Here is a 19687-nt window from a genome sequence, read left to right as displayed (position 1 = left end):
GCTTGCATATATGGTAACCATGTGTGTGTTTGGCTGTCAAGTACTCTTATATATATAGAGTATATTTATATGTACTAAACACATATATAAAATCACATTTTTATTGTTTACATGAAGATGATGGATTTTTTAGGCCCCCAAAATACTGTTGATATGCAAATGCATGACCAAAATGCAGTTTTAAATTGAAAATAGTGTTATGGCAATGCTCACTGGTAAGACAAGAATGTGCAAACTATCTGCAGCCATCTGTAGGACAAGACGTTATTTTGATTAACTTCCTCATTTACAAATTATTTAAAGTTCACTATTTAACTAAATGTTGCTGATTGCATTTTTAAGTAATACAGAAATATGTTTAAATCGTACCTGTTAAAATTGGGATGTAAAACTATGGGAAACCCACCCCCAACAAATCCTAAAATGACTCCAAACCCCTACATTTGTTCAGTCAGTGCAGTTTAATTGTAAATAAACATAAATAATTAAAGAATTCAGATGCAAAAACCTCTAAGTGCCATCTGGAATTTCCATTGAAAATGATCATTTTCTCAGCCTCCTTTGCTTGTGTTGAAATATTTTACTTTAAAGACCAGGAAAAGGACTTATTCTTTGCCATAAAACTGATATTACTGAACATACACACATACTAATTTTAGAGGAAAATATCAGACAGCATTTAGAGGTTTTTTCATCTAAACTCTAATTAGAAATAAAGTTTCAAATAAAATAAAAAGTTTCCCAGAGCTGGGTTGTGGCTGGAAGAGCATCTGCTGCGTAAAACATGCTGGATAAGTTGGCGGTTCATTCCGCTATATGGCGACCCCAGATTAATAAAGGGAGTAAGCCGAAAAGAAAAAGAATGAATGAATAAAATAAAAAGTTTGAAACTCCTTTCAAGACAAAATAAAATGAAAGCATAATTCTCTTGAACAGCTCTTGCAATTAAGATCAGCACTGTGTTGATGTTCTTGTCACCTCTCTTAAAAAGATAAAAAATATGGGACAAAAATCAGTATATACTTAAACAGGATGATAGCAGATAGAATGCAAGAGAATCTTGTGAAAAACCGGAGGGTTGACTGGTATGTTTACATTGGTTATCGCTAATTTCATTGGTATTATATGTACAACTAGAATAAGAACGTAAAATTCATATTAATCCATACACCAGTGTGTTTCCTAGTTTTGATTGAAAAATATGCTTCCTGAACAATAGGCTTGGATTGAATTGCCTAAACACATAAAGTCAACCCAGGCTCATTCTGAGAACGTAGTCCCGGGGACGTTTCTGGAGACCGCGAAATACGTCCCGGGAGGTACGTATTTTTGCAGTTTTTGTTTTCGCGAGTCCGCGAGAGGCCGCTGTGCACGCTTTTTCCCGCGCCGTTCTCGCGTAAACCCGCTAGAGGCCGCTGTCGAACGACCCTCCGCCTGTCTGCCTCAATAGTATGATGCCTGGATGACAGAATGATTGACCGTGCGACCGGCCAATTGGCTGACCCACCCTCCTCCGTCCCTAAACCCAACCAACGACGATTCACAAAAGCACCCCAGAAAAAGAAAAGCCCTCGTCTGTTTTTTACCACGTTTTCGGATTTTGACCACATTCTCACCATGTGACGAACTTGTTCGCTTCATTTTTTGGATTTTGTTTTTGTTTTCTTACATGATTTCTGGAACCGCTCTTCCCCGGACTCGAACCCGGTCGTCGTCGTCATCGTGGTCAGCCCCTCTCTGCGCCTCGAGTCCGCCAGAGTACACGAAGAGCTAACCGGACAAACTGGTTGCAGCGGGAAAGCCCTCCACAGGGAGGCGAGTGGCCGGCAAGCGCCGAAGGGAACGGCGTCACACCGCCCCGCAGCGTTCGCTTAAAAAAATTAAATGCAGCCGTACATACCCCCGGCTACGTATTTCGAGGTCTCCAGAAACGTCCCCGGGACATAAAGTTGATGTCAGAATTATTAGCCCTCCTGAAACATTCAGCCTGATCTCGAGAAAACGTAAGTATTTTACGTTTTGTCAGTTTAGTGGTTAATTCGTACAAATTCGTATGACTTCAGTTGTACGAAATTGTACGATTTTAAAAAGGAGGCGTGGCACCTAACCCCACCCCTAAATCCAACCGTCATTGGAGGATGAGCAAATCGTACTAAATTGTACGAATTAGATCGTACGAATTCATACGAATTAGCCACTAAATCAAAAAGTTACGAATTGCTGTAAGATTGTGTTGGAAGTATTAGCCCCCCTGTATATTTTACCCCCAATTTCTGTTTGAAGGAAAGAAGTTTTTTTTAAACACATTTCTGAACATAATAGTTTTACTAATTAATTTCTAATAACTGATTATTGAAAGGCTTAACTAGATTAAGTTAATTAACTAGTGTAATTAGGAAACCTTAAAATGTTTTTTTTTTTATTATTAAAAACTGCTTTTATTCTAGCTGAAATAAAACAAATAAGACTTTCTCCAGAAGAAAAAAATATTATAGAAAATACTGTGAAAAATTCCTTGCTCTGTTAAACATCATTTGGGAAATTTTTGAAAAAGAAGAAAAATCCACATGAGGGCAAATCATTTTAATTTCAACTTTGATTTTTTCAATGATGCATCAGCACATGACTGTGACCATAAGGTTAATTTTGCTGATGTATTGCTCAAGTCATGGTTCACACCCACGTTAATGTAATCATGGGAACTTCTCTGTGTCAATGTGCTTTTGTTCTTGGACTAACACATTTTGTGCAATATAGGTTTAGTGTGGTCACACTGATTTGCAGAACAGTGAAAGAGAAGTGAACTTACCAGTCACATGAGCATATATAATATAAAAATTGAAAGGACGAGTTTGTATATATATATACACAGTATACATTTAATTAAACATTTCAGATCCGCACACTCTTCATATACAGTTAATCCTTCTAATAAAAATGCATCGGATAGATTTTACACATTACAAAATGTAATTAAGATATTTACATCAGAGCCACAACAATGCAATATATATAAATCAGATATAATATTTAGTAAACTAATTCACAATTGGAGTAAAATACAATGTTTTGTCTTGGCACTATACACTGTATAATTAAAATTAGCAGTTTTCTGTATTCTGTGATCCATGTTTTGAATTTATGCATTTGAATTGGATTATGGGACCTTAATCTTTCTTCCAACAACCTTTAGTCTTGACAAGTAAAAAAAGGTGACTTTTATTAACTTATTTAACAGTTTAAAGTGATGTATGGGTTGTTGTTTTTACATCACGTTATTGATGATGTGCGAAATTCAGATGGAGGGCAGGAAATGGTTCTTCTACATAGGAATCGCTAAACATCAAAATGTTTCTGCTTTATGTTGTTTATAACTGTTTAAATCGGCCAAAATAATAAATGTCAAACAGACTTTTATAGACTTCCAAAAGTTTTTGCTCATAAAGGGGGGACAGTTAAAAAAACTGGCTGAAAAACAAGAAAAGGCGGCATGTAATAAACATTTTTTCAATACATCCATGTTTTGAATGCGATAATTTGTTTGACAGCACCAATAAAGATTCTTATTATTCTTATTAATTACAGGCCTGGCTATGTGCATTATATGTTAATGTGTTATATAAAAATCAGACACAAAGACCACCACACGTATACTAAATCCAGGAATATAAATAATGTACCCTGTCATGTAATCGCTGCAATGAAAAACAATCCATCTTGTTTATCAATAATCCATGTCTTTACTAGCGTTTCGGCAGAATAAACAACCATAGCATTAACATTGAGATGTGCAACAGCGGTGAATGTTTGTTGATGGTAAGTTCATCGACCGAACAAAAAAAAAGCATTGCTTTCATCTGTTATTTTGTGATGTCTGGAAGATACTGTATCCGCATGTGGAAAAAAACTATAGTAATTTATAATAAACATGTTTTTGAACCACATAGTTAAGTGTTGAATGTGTGCAACTATTTGTTAATGAATGCTACAGAATACTGTAGCATAGTAAACTGATAAACTGTGATAAATACTGTAACGTTATTGTAAACTGTGGTGCATTGTGATGGTGTATTATTATAGCATAGAAAACTGAAGCGTATTGAATATTTTGTTTATTACTACAGTTGTGTCTTACTACAGCAACAATATAATTACTACGACAGTTTAATTCAAGTAATTGTCTATAGTATGCTTCCAAAACACTATAGTATTTCCTATAGTATTTTTAATCTAACAAAGGCCTTATCACAAAATATGTACCGCATTGATGGCAGGCAAATATATTTGAGTTCAGTAAAAAACTCGGCCCTCTTTATGATGCCCAACATATGTGGTTATTTTCTATTTATATCTCCTTTGGAATATGGTATAAACCGCAAAAAATACGAGAAGGGTATAAACGGAGGTTGGAGCCAGCTCCAAGTGGGTGGGACTTGAGCTCCAAGTGGGTGGGCCTTCGAGCTCCAAGTGGTCTGTGCAAACCTGGAGTTTTTATTTATTTTATTTATTGAGTCGTATTTAGAGTTCAATATTGTGCTTTATGAATGTCTACACCTAACCCTAACCCTAAACCCAACCTCACAGTAACCTGTTGTGTTTTATTAACGTCTACACCTAAACCCAACCCTAAACCTAGCCTCACAGTAACCTGATGTGTTTTATTAATGTCTACTCCACCTACAAAAGGTAAACCCAACCGACTTGTGGTTTAAGTCCCTCCCACTTGGAGGTCACCCAACCAACTTGCGGTGTAATCCCTCCCACTTGGAGGTCTCCGGGCTGCAGCGATACCTACTTGAAAAATGCAGACTTTCCTCTATGCCTCCCATTCAGTTTTTTACTTCCTGCCCTCCATCTGAATTTCGTGCGTCACCAAAACCACGTGATTGAAAACAACCTATTAGTTCAAACTGCTAAAATGTCATTAAAGACAGTTTGTTAAACTGTAGAGTTGAATTTTTAACATCAAAATTCGACAGAGCAGAAATCAACATGCCATTATGCAATTCACAACCATAAATAAACACTTGTGAATCACAAAATACAGAAACAGTTAATTAACAGAGATTTTCTACAGTGTAGATTCAATAGTGTCACCTTCTAAATCCAGCATATGGACGTTTTAAGGATCATGAATGGTGAAGCTTCTGCCAGTCCTGAAGTAGTTCTCAATCTCCTCCAGAGTTCGACCTTTGGTTTCTGGCACGCACTTAGCAGTGAATATTATATTCACTACAGAGACCACACAGAAGAACAGGAAAGGTACATAGAGTCCATAGGCGACCTATATTTAAAGGCATGACATAAAAACATGTATACAAAATACATTAGAAATGAGAACATTCAAAAAACATCTCACAGTGTCAAAGGTTTGTTGTTTTAACCTTGAATAAAGACATCCTTACGGTAAGATAAGAAAGAGATTGGAATGAAGATAAAAAAATATTTGTCCTGATCAGAACGAAGATTTAATATATAAATGTTCTGCATTTCCTGTTTTGTAGGTTTGTAAAAACAGCTCACCACAACATGCATGAAGAGTTGCGTCAGGACGAAGGCCGTGACCCAACTAACACCAACGCACAAACCGGATGCGACACCACGTGCACCCAAAGGTAAAATCTCTGACATTAGCAGCCATGTGATTGGACCCCAGCCCATAGCATAACCTGCAGAAACAGAGTTTTACATGATCAGGCTTCAACAGAAAGCTGCACAAGACCAATCAACCTGAATCTAAGCCAACTCACCAAAAATGATAACCATGGCACTGATGAGAGGAATTAGAGTCTTTGGATCAAAAGCAGCCCCTGGATGGACTTCAGAAGACATATTCAGGCCCTCTGTTAGCGTGAGATTGCCTTGGCTGCATGGTGTTTGGTGGGTGTACATGGTCATTGAAAGCATGGCTATATATATCAAGAATCCTAAAAGAAAGCAAAAACTTATTTTTTCATTGGTCTTTCCCATTAAAACAATTAAGATAAAACTAACTAATATGTTCTGTTCAAACCTGAAGTGAAGAGTAGAGCTTTTCTGCCTGCTTTGTCCATCAAACTGGCTGCAATAGCAACAGAGATCAATCTTACAACTCCTACTAAAGCCGCATCATATTTCGGTTCCTGAATAGAAAGAAAATTATTAAACGTGCATTCATTTTTCTAACAGTGTGAATAAATAAATAAGTAAATAAATAAATAAATCTACTCAGTATGACCAAATTTGTGTGGCCTTTCTGGTATACAAGTGCAGTTCCTATCTCTTATAGGGAAACATCAAATTATCCAAAACTGTGCCAAGCTTACAATTAAATGTAATTTTTGCAATTGCAAACTTCTCTTGAATTTATCTTGCGACTGTCTTTTAAATTTATTTACTAAAAGCTTCAATCAAACAAAAAACTGCATTCTTTAAGGTTGCCCAAGCCAATGTGTATGGGCACCCAAAGAGAAAGAGATCACAACCTCCAACTTCTAATTTTGCTGTTTCTGAAGACTTCAGCCTGTCAACCAAACTACGTAACTATTATAAAAAAACAATAGCTTACATGTTACACTAAATTATCTTTGGATATTCATTTGTGTTGATTTATGTTTGAATGACCGAGACAGGAATCAATTGAAATAATGAAAGAAATATATATTGAAGTCAGGCAAAAAAAGATTGCACCTTGCCTTTGTTTCATAAAGTTTACAAAACCAGGGAACATTTGTTTTTAAACTGCAGTTTGTTCATTTAAAAGACAAGATTTCAAGCTTTATGTAGATGTATTTCTCATGTCTATGAGGCAAGTGTTCACTCCAAAGTGTTCATAACAATGAAGCTGCAGAAACTGTCGTAAAGACCAACGTCTGACAAGCCCCACCTTGGAGGATTGTCAGTCTATAGTAGGGCCAGACAGAATCTGCAGACATTTTTTGCTCTTTCTGCAGAGAACTAAAAAATCTGTGGATTTATGCTGACTTATTTTGGGAGTATTATAACTAAAAACTTAATATATGAAATAAAAAGTAATATCTTTTAAACTTTTATTTATTGTTTTTTAATGCAAATCTAATTATATCCACTTATTTGGTAAACAAAGCAAGTCTATAATATAATACTAAACGACAGAAAATATTACTTTACAAACTGTATTGTAAATAAATCATATGAATATTTTCATATAAGTCAACAATATTACTGAAATTAATTTAAAAACTGAATAAATATAAATGTACACACATTTACACAAGTAAAAAATAGACTCAATGATGGGCTAAAAATCTGCAGAAGTCTGCAAATTTCTGCTTGTGCAGATTCCGTGTGGGCCTAGTCAGCGATCAATTATTGGCTCCTTTACTAGCAGGCCAAGCTTCCTTCACTAGAGTGTCCATATTGAACATTTCCCCATTCTTTCCCCAGTCTTGTGTCTCCTATAGTCTTTGATATGACATACCAGCGATATAGCTGTCATGTGGAATATGGGCTCCAGATATACCAGAATCGGCGTTATACCAGTCATTTGCTGAAGAAATCTCATGAAGACTGAAATCAGGATTGGTTTATAGTATGATGTTGTCCTAAGATCGCTCCATTGTACACCCTGTTGGAGAGAATATGCAAGTCAGTTAATATTGTATGTTTACACATTGAGATATTTGTTATTGGTGACACCGGTGGCCATTAAGTAAACTGCAGCAGCAATTTATCACTAATAAAAGAACTAATGTACAAGAGACTGAAAGATTAAATTCCCTGATATACAAACAACAACGTTTTTATCTCTTCAATATGAAGTAAAATAATAAATAATGTTTAAGTTATTGCTGTGATTTACTGACTACGAAGATAAAACCATCCACACTTCTGATAGCGATGATTATAAGAACATGCAAATAAATGCCTCACAATAATAAAATAACCACATGAAAAATAACAGCAGTGACAAAACCGCATCTGATGACATCATTTCAACAGACTATACTGTTTTGACAGTTTGATAAATATATTAGTGTATACTGTAGTTTAAATAATTTATGTTTGCATGACACATTGAAACTACAGTACAGGGGTGCGTTTCCGAAAACCATCGTTAGCCAACTAAAGTCTCAAGTTCCGCCGTTACAAACAGTTCACTGATTTGGCATTTCCCAAATCCATTGTTCCAACGATTATTCGCAAACAGCATCGCAAACTTGTACACTTGCAATTACACCTCTAGAGCTGTAGTTAGAAGCATAGTTTCTGGCTGTGTTCTATTCCCAGTTATCCCCCTGTGCCCTATTCCTTTCGAACGTTCCAACATTTAAACTTGGTTAATTAATATGGAAAACGAGTGCATGTTTTTACCAAACCTAATATTGGATTTTTTAAAATGTGTGTAAAACAATATAATTTGCACAAAAGAATTATGGGGTTCTCTCTATTCTCTGTTTTCACCTGGGGATACTCATCCCGAGGCCCTCAGAGACTATGTAGCACCACGGATTCAATCCAAGACCGGCGACGAGATGATCCCAAGTTTTCCATAATCCTGGACCAGGCCGTATCCTGAGCAGCTGCTGTGTTGGTCATAGAGGAGTGAAGAGCATGAGACTAATTCCTGTGACACTCCGGGGAGTCTTGCTGATGTCAAGCTTCTCCAGCGCCTAGACTGCAGCTCTGCACAAGACGTTTGGCCATAGGAGAAATGGTCGTGCCCAACTGAGCCTAGAACTAGGTTTTTTAATTCTTCACTTTCGCCAATTGGTCAAGTTTTTTTCCTCACCGCTGTCGCCACTGGCTTGCAAGGTTCAGAATCTGTAGAGCTGCGCATCGATGGATTTGCTCTTCAAAGTTTGGACTCTCAGTAGTGAATATTAAACCACACTGAACTGAGCTAAACTGAACTGAACTTAAACACTAAAAACTGGACTGACACTGTTTTAATTCACTAAAATCTTCTATGTGTAGCTGCTTTGACACAATCTACATTGTAAAAGCGCTATACAAATAAAGGTGAATTGAATTGAATTGAATTGAATTCTTTTCTAAAGAAGGTGTTACTTCACTCCATTTAGAGCGTAATTATGGGCATTTTACATTATAACTAAAGTGGTTTAAACGATGGATCTGCGAAAAAAACAGCTACGGTTTTGGGAAACACTCGTCATTACATCGTTCTTTTCCCAAACGATGCATTGTACCATAATAGTTCAGCCACGAGTTACGTCGTTGTTTGGGAAACGCCTTCACTTCACTTCATGTGTCATAAAATGGAGGAGTTATTCACTGAAGTGCAGGTAAACCTCACATCCTTAAATCGTCACATAAAAAATGTCTTTCACATAAAAATCAGTCTACGGGCATTCATTGACAACCTAAAAGGTTTTTGTAGCGTAATATACAACGCCAACCTAGACAATATATCACTTTTAAAAACAGTTCAGAAAGTCACTTTTTAGAACTTTTCGAGGCTAAACGTTGTTGGAAAAAAAGATCAAGGTGGCATAAAGCAATTCAAAAGCGTAAATAAACATGAATCACTAACAGGTATTTTTTTGTGTAGGATTTTGGGAAATACCTTGTTTAATGTCTCATTTCAAGGTGTTCATACGCTATCAATAAAAAAGCAAATAAAATATAGAAAGATTTGTGTAAATGCCTTTTACCTGAGTTGTGATACTGCGCTCGATCTTATTAAACTCAGTCAAATAATCAGAATTGGGTCCTCTTAGCCATTCTAGTGATTTAACAGCTTTAGCTCTGTTTCCTTTCATGATGTGGAAACGTGGAGAGGTAGGCATGAAGCAAAGTAAAAGCATCATGATAACAACAGGAACTTCCCCAGCCACAGCCAGCCACCTCCATGGCAAAATCAGGCCTGGAGGGAGACGATAGGATAGCATAATTCATAAAAGACATACAGGACAATGCATGAAAAAAAAATGCTTGGAAAAGAGTGTTTCGTCATACAGCCGAAGAGATTTGAGCTCTCTCACCAAGAGCGTAGAGCGCTAGACTTCCAAAGACGGCGGTGATCTGAGGACATGAACCCAGCATACCCCTCACAGATGGGTGGGAGATCTCTGACACGTATACCTGGGTAAAAAATATGGGAAAAATATGATGAAGTTACTTTTAATCAATTTTATAACAAGTGGATGAGGGTTTGAGGGTTTCATCACAAGTGGATGAGGGTTTGAGGGTTTTATTACAAGTGGATGAGGGTTTGAGGGTTTTATCACAAGTGGATGAGGGTTTAAGGGTTTTATCACAAGTGGATGAGGGTTTGGGGGTTTCATCACAAGTGGATGAGGGTTTGAGGGTTTCATCACAAGTGGATAAGGGTTTGAGGGTTTTATTACAAGTGGATGAAGGTTTGAGGGTTTTATCGCAAGTGGATGAAGGTTTGAGGGTTTTATTACAAGTGGATGAGGGTTTGAGGGTTTTATGACAAGTGGATGAAGGTTTGAGGGTTTTATCACAAGTGGATGAGGGTTTGAGGGTTTTATGACAAGTGGATGAAGGTTTGAGGGTTTTATGACAAGTGGATGAAGGTTTGAGGGTTTTATCACAAGTGGATGAGGGTTTGAGGGTTTTATCACAAGTGGATGAGGGTTTGAGGGTTTTATGACAAGTGGATGAAGGTTTGAGGGTTTTATCACAAGTGGATGAGGGTTTGAGGGTTTTATCACAAGTGGATGAGGGTTTGAGGGTTTTATCACAAGTGGATGAGGGTTTGAGGGTTTTATTACAAGTGGATGAAGGTTTGAGGGTTTTATCACAAGTGGATGAAGGTTTGAGGGTTTTATCACAAGTGGATGAGGGTTTGAGGGTTTTTATCACAAGTGAATGAGTGTTTAAGGGTTTTATCACAAGTGGATGAGGGTTTGAAGGTTTTATCACTAGTGGATGAGGTTTTTTATCACAAATAGATGAGGGTGTAATTAAGGTTTAAATATGTGTTTTGTTTTTTGTTCCTGTCCACTTTCAACCAGGCAGAAAAGGTAATGCGTCTTAGCCTTGTGATTGGCTGATTAAAAATTTTCTTTAACGAGCAGTTGAAGAGGTGTACCTAATAAAGTGGCCTTTGAAAGCATATTGCATATACTATTATTGCAATATTTTTTATATATTGTGCAGCCCTAGTTCAAAACAACTATTACTTTTTTTAAAGTGCAGACTATAAACCTTTTTTCAAATGCTGTTACAAATTGTCTTGTCATTAAACAAAATGGACTAATAGATAACTTACAGGAATGGAGCCCGCAGTGATGCCACCAGCGATACCAGTCAGAAATCTGCCCCATAACAACATCCAGAAGTTTTGTGCAGATCCCATCACAAGGAGACCTAGAACAGACGGTAGTCCTGATATCATGATGCTTATTTTTCGTCCAACTCGGTCATTCAGAAACATGGCACTGAGACCCCCTGCAGCCGCTCCAAGAGTGAAAATTGACTAAAAGACAGAAGAGATACTTGTTACAAAGATGTAGTTTATCTGCATGTTTAGGCCTGAAGAATTCCTTATACTGCAAACAGTCATACTGTCAACAAACCAATTAAACATTTTAAATGTGTGCATTAATAATACAATAATTATAATAATAATAATATACAAAAACAGGGTACAAAAGGTGATTATTCTCCTTACTACCCGACCATTAAACTTCAAATGCAAACTTAAAATTAAAACTATAATATTAGATAAACCAAATGATGAAGTTGTGCAAAAGTTTAAGTGTGCAATTAGAATACTTATTTTAACCTCTTAAGGCCCAAGGTGTTTTTTACATGCATTTGTTATTTCTCTTTGCTATTTGGGCTTATTAGAACCTAATTAGAATAAAAACCTAAGTATCATCTTTTGATACGATGTACCTTTAGAGAAAAATGATGTCCATATATGTGCACTCGTGGTCCGAATTTACATAAAAATTTTTTTAAAGCATATTAAACATAGAATGCTTTGACTATCAGAGAGTAAATACATGTTTTTTCCCCTATTTTGGACAGTTAAAAATAGTGTTTGGGACATTTGATATGCTGCAAAACAGTTGCAGGATGACACTGTATGTCTGTAGCAAAATATAAAACATTCAAAGTATTTTAAATAGCCACTTAAGAGCTAAAATGTGCTGCCCACATATGTGGACACTCAAGCCCTAGGAGGTTATACTAAAAAATAATAAAGTGAATATTAAAGTTACATTTCTGACATAAAAGTCCTAGTATACTCAATGTTTTGATCAAGATATGCTTAAAAGTTGTGTTTTATTCTTTTAATTTCACAGCAAATTAAGTCCAAGAATAAAAAATGTTCCTAAATATGAATGTTTTAAGTGCATTTATATAAATCATAGACTGTAAGATTGTTAATTGCACCTAAGTGATATTATACAATATAAACTGTTAAGTACAAAACTAGTTTACTGAGAGTACTACATAAACTGAAGAATGTGTGGAAAGTGTTATTATGCTATTCTTATATAAGTATGATGGTATTAAGGAAAGCTCAATAGTATACATGCAGTAAAAAGCTACAAAACAAGTGATTTATTGAATATACTTCAATAAGTGTGCTTCAAATAAGAAAAAGTTTTATTATACTGCTATACTAATCGGTAACACTTTATAATAACAGTACATGAATAATAATGTATTAATATGTAAACATATTAAATTGATGCCCGCAGATTAATAAAGGGACTAGCCAAAAAGAAAATTAATGAATGAATAAATGAATTAGTGATGAGTTAAGGCGCACACTAATCATGAACTAACTTTACATGAGTCACATGAGTTCATGTGTGAACAATGGCTACCTTAATTACGTGTCAGTACATGTTGTTAACTAATGTATTAATTAACATTTAGGTTTAAGCTAAATTTCCCCAACATGAACTCGTGAGCTGTTAATGTATAATTATGTCATGACTTTACTTGAAGGGGCACATCATATTAACTCATCCTTAACTATACTCATGAACTCCTGTGTTTAAACTGTTCATGATAATGTTGACCTTTATTCACAAATGAACTCATGAGACTCATGTTGTAGTTAAAGTTAGTTCATGTTAGTTAAAGTTAGTATTAACACATAATTATTCATGCACTGTTATTGTAAAGTGTATCTAAATGCACATAAGTATACAGCAAATATAACTATAGCCAATATTTACTCAACACATACTTAAAAGTATAATTTAATTAAGTAAAAGGTGAACCATTTAGTCCCAAATAGTATTCAAACTTGATAACTATAGTATATTTATAAATTAGCACAATTATAAAACAAATAATTGTGTTTTTTAAAAACAAAAAGAGTACAGAATGCCATAACTGCTGTATAACACTGTGAAACACAAAAGAAAAAAATATCTGAAAATGTGACTATTTTAGGTGGCTTAAATATTAATAAAATATCAAGATTTTCCATACACATAAAAAACACCTTGATTTGCAGCCTGGCCGTATGGAATGATTCGTTTCTGGTGATTTTGATGGGAATTTCCCTGAAGGGGAAGTTCCAAACACTATTTATTACAAGTAAACTCGACAGTAAAGGTAAAAAAGATAAATAAATAATCTTACGCCAAACCATGATATCTGATGGACGTCCATTTGCAGCCGAGTGTCATCTCCCTGTTTAAGCTGAGGGATGACAGGGGAAGGGAACACTAAAGCAAATCCGAAATTGAAATTGCCCAGAACCGCTGAAAACACCGCAAGGTAGAGCTTTCCATGCCTGGAAAAGTACAGTAGCACAAACCAGATGAAATAAAAACCTTAACAGAAAAATCTTATTGAGATAATATAATTCAAATAAAGTACAAGAACAGATAAAGTCACCTTATGCGGGGTGGTGACTTGTTAATTAACGGGGTCGCTTCATCCGAACGGTCTGCCATCTCTCCTCCGTCTCACCATGCAGACTGAATGACTTGAGAGCATGAAAGAGTTTAAATGAAAGCAAGTGAAAGTAAAACCCCGTTTCTGCAATACTGGGATTTCTTAGGGTAGACATGGTTCAAAAGGAATTAAGGAAGCAAAATAAGAGCTTCCTCAACTAAGATTACAGTTGTGTACTCAGCAACCACAATTTTACCGTCAGCAGCCGTACAACGCCATTCAGAAAGAAAAGATCCAAAGCTGAACTGCGAGATTTCCATGACAGGGATAAGATAGTTTGCTATGATTTTTGGATTCTCTCCACCTGTTATTTGAATACGTGAATGTTAAAACAACATGAAATATAACGTAAATATAAGCTAAAAATATTACAACTAAACATATTATAACTCAAAACATAACTAAAAGTATTAAAATTAATGACAAACTATACAAATATAAAAAGCACAAAATAAACAAAACTCACATCAACTTTAATATAAATTAAAATGGAAACTGGGAACTTATTATTTAAGTAGCAGATGAAGATTGGATTATGGTTTGGAAAAATGCTAAGAATTTGAGCATGTGTAATAAGAGCTATCCAATTAAAAAATTTTCATAGAGCTCATGTTTCTCCTTTCAGCGCAGTAGCTAAACTTAAAGCTGATTTCTCTCCACTCTGTCTAAAATAATAAATGTAAAAAATTAATAAAAATGTACAAAAATCTTTAAATGCACCAACATACATATATTCACTAAGAAATTGATAAAATATTCATTTTCAAAATGGGGTATACTCAATTATACTGAGCACTGTATATCGATTTGAAATTAATTATCCATTTAAAACTGCTTTTACCCTAGCTAATTGTTGCCTATTTGTTTTTATGTCATTTGCATTCATCTTCAGGCATTTGTCTTTAAAAGTAAACATGCTTTGCAGTGAGCGGTGACTCGTAGAATGTGTTTTAATCGTAGTTCCAAACGGTACATAAAGCCTTGCAAAACTGAGAAGTTCTTTGTGGGTTTGTTGTTATGGTGTTGGCGAGGTGTAGTGGCTAGTGGTGTAATTGTGATTATTCTCAGCTGTCCGGCGATTTCTAGCAGTTCAACTGCTTTAATACTGTCGATAAAATAATACCTTGTCATTACATCTCAGTGGTTGATGGCGAAAGCCGAAAATCCTGATATTATGGTTGACCAATACCAGCTCAAACCTCAAAAACCGAGCGTCGAAGACGGAGCAAGTGTTAAGATGGAGAAGTCCTCTTTCCCAAAATTCAGTCCTTTAAGTGGCACTAATGGTGAGTTTTTGTGATATGAATGAATATTCAGGCATTTCCCCGATAAGAGGTTAATTAAGCCCCCTTTCCATCAAGTACACTGTAAAAAAAAATATCTGTCAAAACCGATTCCGTATTTTGTCATTCCACACAAGTGTTAATTTACGGTTGTGAATTGCATTAAGGGACCTTAATTTCAGTTCTGTCCACTTTTGATGTTGAAAATTCAACTCTACAGTTTAACAAAGTGCCTTTTATTTACATTCTAGTAGTTAGAAATAATGTAACGTATTAGAAATAGCCTAATATGTCAATATAATACACTCTCAGAAATAAAGGTACAGGAGCTGTCACTGGGGCAGTACTTTTTCAAAAGATACAAATCTGCACCTGAAGGGTCCATAATAGTATACCTCAAAGGTACTTTTTAGTTACATTTGGGCACTGATATGCACCTTTGAGGTACCACTGATCCTTTGGGTACAAATAGGTCTCTTTTGAAAAGGTACTTCCCCAGCTCCTGTACCTTTATTTCTGAGAGTGTATTAAATATTAATTTAGGGTTATTCCATAAATTACTGCTACACGAATAGCAGAAATATGTGCTGAAATTGTAAATGCTCTTTATGAATTACATAAATGAATGTATCCCATTTACAGCTTTTCTGCAGCTTTAGTCTCAAATCCCTTCATAAATTAAGTATTTAGTTTTGTAGCTTATAAAAGGGCTCTGAACATGGTTTTGGTGAATTGACCGATTTTGTAAGCCTAACCAGTTTTAAATACCATAAAAATTATATTAAAAACTATTATTATAGCCAATTCTAATAAATAATAATAAAATACCATGCAACATTAAATGGTTAAAATATGCTATAGCAAAACTATGTTGGGTTTACACAAGGGACCAAATACATATTTTTAATTAATTCTCAAAAGACTGTGCAATAATTTCTCTTTTAACAGATGAGGTGAATGTGAAGAAGAAAAAGAACAGACTGGCATGTTTTTTTCCGATCATTGTGCAAGATGTGGTGTCTAACATCCTCGGAAAGTAAATGATTATTATTGCGTAGATATATTATGTTATAAATAAACTTCAGCTTTATTTAACCCTCACCTAGAGTTTAAGGTCTCCTTGAAAATGACTGTACAACGTGTAAACTGCCATCGTTTCTCCTTTAATAGATGGTGAGAATGACATCACTGTTGAGGAAATAATGAAGAAGAGGAGGATGGAGGAAGGGGTGACCACGAGAAAGGAGATTATGGAGAAAGGGAAGGAGGAGATGAAGGTGGAGGCAGAAAAAGAGATGAAGGTGGAGGAGGAAGAGAACATGAAGGTGGTGGAGGACAATAACATTAAGGTGGAGGAGGAAAAGAACATGAAGGTGGTGGAGGAAGAGAACATTAAGGTGGAGGAGGAAGAGAACGTAAAGGTAGAGGAAAAAGAGATGAAGGGGGAGGAGGAAGAGAACATGAAGGTGGAGGAGGAAGAGAATGTGACGGGGGAGGAGGAAGAGAACATTAAGGTGGAGGAGGAAGAGAACATGAAGGGGGAGGAGGAAGAGAACGTAAAGGTGGAGGAGGAAAAAGAGATGAATGTGGAGGAAGAGAACATGGAGGTGGAGGAGGAAAAGAAGATGGACATTGATGAACTGAATGACGATGATAAGAAGGAGGAGGTGATGAAGAAGAAAAAGAGGAGGAGGAGGCCAAAGGGACAAAAGAGGACATTATAAAGGAGAAGGTGGAGAGGAAAGTAACGGAGAAGTATAGCATGAAGGAGGCAGAGGAGGAAGAAAAAATGGACACTGAGGTGATAAAGGAGGCTGAAAAGGAGGAGGAGGAAGTGAAGAAGAGGAGGAGGAGGAGGCAAAGGAAAAGTGGGGCAAAAGAGGACACTATAAAGGAGGAGGTGGATGTGAAGGAGACAGAGGAGGAAAGCATGAAGGAGGCAGAGGAGGAAAAGAAAATGGACGCTGGAGTGATAAAGGAGGCTGAGAAGAAGGAGGAGGAAATGAAGAGGAGGAGGAGGAGGAGGAGGAATAGGACAAGTGGAACAGAAGAAGACATGATAAAGGAGGTGGCGGGAACCAACATGAAAAGTGAGGAAAAAATTAAGCAGAAGGAGGAACAGGAAAAGAAAAGTAACGCTGAAGAAGAGAAACAGATGAAGAAGAAAAAGAGGAGAACAAGGAAAAAGAAAAGTGACAGTGAAGAGATGAAGGAGAGTCCGAAAATGGAGGAGCAGTTGAAGAAAAAGAGGAAGAGGAGGAGGATAAAGAAAACTGGCACAAAAGATGATGTCCACAGCAGAGCTGCGGAACCTTTGCTGAAAAAAAACGGAAGGATCCTTTTTATTATTTACAGATTTGAAATGCTTAAAAAAATTGTGTTGGAAAAAAAAACTCTGTTTATTTCTGTTTGTTGTGTTTCTCTACTCAATTGACTGTTGAAAAGTGTTAAATTTTGTGTCTCGAATTGTGTTGGTGATTATTCTATAGGGGAATCACCAACCTGTCACACATGACGTCACACAGGTTCAACCGCGCATACGGGTTGCAAAAGCAAACATGTGGTGTTGTGCGGTAGGATGCCAAAATCGAAAGTCCAAAAATAGAAAACTTAACTTTTACCATAAACCACACTGCTTTTAATGCCAACCGCAGACGTCTTTGGCTAACAGCCATCAGAAGAGCTGAATGGAGTGAGGACTTAATTAAAATTAAGCGTGCCTATTTTGACTGCTATGCCATCATAAATTGTGAAAATAACCCATCGAAAAAGGCGTTAAGACCAAGTGGAATCCTCTGTTGGCTGTTGTGACTTCAGCTAATCAGTTTAATTCACCAGTGCAAACAACTAATCACCAATGCAAACATTTATTTTTCATGAATACAACATCCAGCTGTGAACAAAACATCCAATCTGACGTAAGTGAAGTCATCTTTCCCTACTGACCAACTGTTAAATAAAAAAAAAAAAAACGTAACTATTAAAAGCAAAAGTATTTTTATTTTAAATCTTGGACCTTATTCTTGAAACAAAAATGGGCAATAAAAATTGTGAAGCACCAAAAGCAGCCCATATTAAATTCATTTGAATACTAATTTGGCTGTTGTCATCCATGAATTTTCAAATGTACTTTCTTACAAGAGAAGCTAGAAAAATCACAAAGCTCTACATTATTATTATTGTGTGTTTAAGTTGCCAAATTCTAACCGAGGAAAGCTGAAGGTGCTGGCCAGGCTGTTATTTGCCTAATAAATGACAATAGGCTACAGTTTTAATTTAAAACATTGACAGATTCTTATTTTTTTCTAATGACATATGATGTAATAAACACACACACACACACACACACATACACATGCGCACACACACACACACACACACACACACACACACACACACACACACACACACACACATATATATATATATATACATACTAACATAAGACGTTCCCATTTAGTGACCTAAGGGCCTATTGATTTAATACTTTAGAGTAAATTTTTAACAGCTTACTTGTTTATCTGCAACAATTATGTTTATCGTATTATTTAAACAGAATCACAGAACAGTAAACAAATTGAAATAACTTATGTTAATAAGTTGTTTTAATTATGCATATTGTTGTTCCTTGAGATGCCAGGGGAGGTTAGGTGGTTTGAAGGATCCACCCCTACTGACAAAGTCCAGAATTTGGTTGCTATAGCTCATTTGTCCCATTTTTTGACAGTATGCCATCATAAATTATATTTAAAAATCCAATAGAAGAAGGTTTTAAGACAAATGTCATTTTAAATTATTCAAGTGGACAAATTCTGACTGAGAAAATGAGCTGACCAGTTTGTTTTTTGCCTGTAGGCTACAGTTTCTAACATAAAACAAGTTTTAACAGATTCCTTTTTTTAATGATGGATGATAATAAATTTGTATTTTAAAAACAAGCATATTTTGCTATTTCTTTGTTCAACATATTAATCAAAAATTCCCATAACTTAATAATAATAATAAAACTGTAATAAATGCACATTTCTAAATAAACTTTGTGGAAAATAATCTGGTATAAGCACTTTGACAAAAATGTAGGGAATACTTTTGTTGCATCAAAAAGTGTGGTTATTATTAGCACTATCTGACAAGCTAATCCAGCGAAAAAATGTGTTTAAAATGTCGCTAAAACGCACTATTTGAACCTCATAATTTAATAGAAAATGGGGCGAATAACTGCAAAACGTTCCACTTCCTGAGAAAAAAAAAACAAACCTTTTCAATAGACTGGCTATGGGCCTGCCAGTACATATTATACCTCATTCAAGACCTTTTTCTCCAGCTGTGTTCAACTGTGTGACTGCCTACTGTCAGTGAAACTTCAAACACATTTGAGTTTCCCCAAAAAGTACAATACTGCTTCAGTTACTTCGTTGGTTACTTTAGCACAGTCCTCCAGCTGCCTATAAGCCAATCATAGCGCAGAAGGCGGGACTTGCGGAGTAAAAAAAATCCACGCACGTCGTACGTCCCCCGCGCACGCG

The 19687-nt window shown here is 35.9% G+C and overlaps 1 protein-coding gene across 1 annotated transcript; it reads right to left on the bottom strand.

The window, feature by feature from the left end:
- Positions 1-2879: 2879 nt before the first annotated feature.
- slc2a6 (solute carrier family 2 member 6) lies at positions 2880-13901 on the bottom strand. The gene is made up of 10 exons (XM_056464433.1): positions 13819-13901; positions 13561-13714; positions 11219-11425; positions 9963-10062; positions 9633-9844; positions 7439-7585; positions 6014-6122; positions 5751-5927; positions 5524-5669; positions 2880-5284 (listed from the first exon to the last, which is right to left on the bottom strand). Exons 1-10 carry the CDS (start codon positions 13875-13877, stop codon positions 5123-5125), a joined length of 1473 nt encoding a protein of 490 aa, XP_056320408.1. The 5' UTR covers positions 13878-13901; the 3' UTR covers positions 2880-5122.
- Between the last annotated feature and the right edge of the window lie 5786 nt (positions 13902-19687).

This window comes from Danio aesculapii, chromosome 8 (genome assembly GCF_903798145.1).
Source record: "Danio aesculapii chromosome 8, fDanAes4.1, whole genome shotgun sequence".
Lineage (NCBI taxonomy): Eukaryota > Metazoa > Chordata > Actinopteri > Cypriniformes > Danionidae > Danio > Danio aesculapii.
Note: the sequence above shows the minus strand (reverse complement) of the source record. Positions and strands in the feature narration are given on the sequence as shown.

Coding starts and splice junctions, on each gene's coding strand:
- slc2a6 (XM_056464433.1), bottom strand. CDS start 13,877: ATGGCAGACCGTTCGGATGAAGCGACCCCGTTAATTAACAAGTCACCA. Junction 7,586..9,632: donor AGCGCAGTATCACAACTCAG/GTAAAAGGCATT, acceptor TCTCTCCAACAG/GGTGTACAATGGAGCGATCT. Junction 5,928..6,013: donor AGCTCTACTCTTCACTTCAG/GTTTGAACAGAA, acceptor GCTTTCTTTTAG/GATTCTTGATATATATAGCC.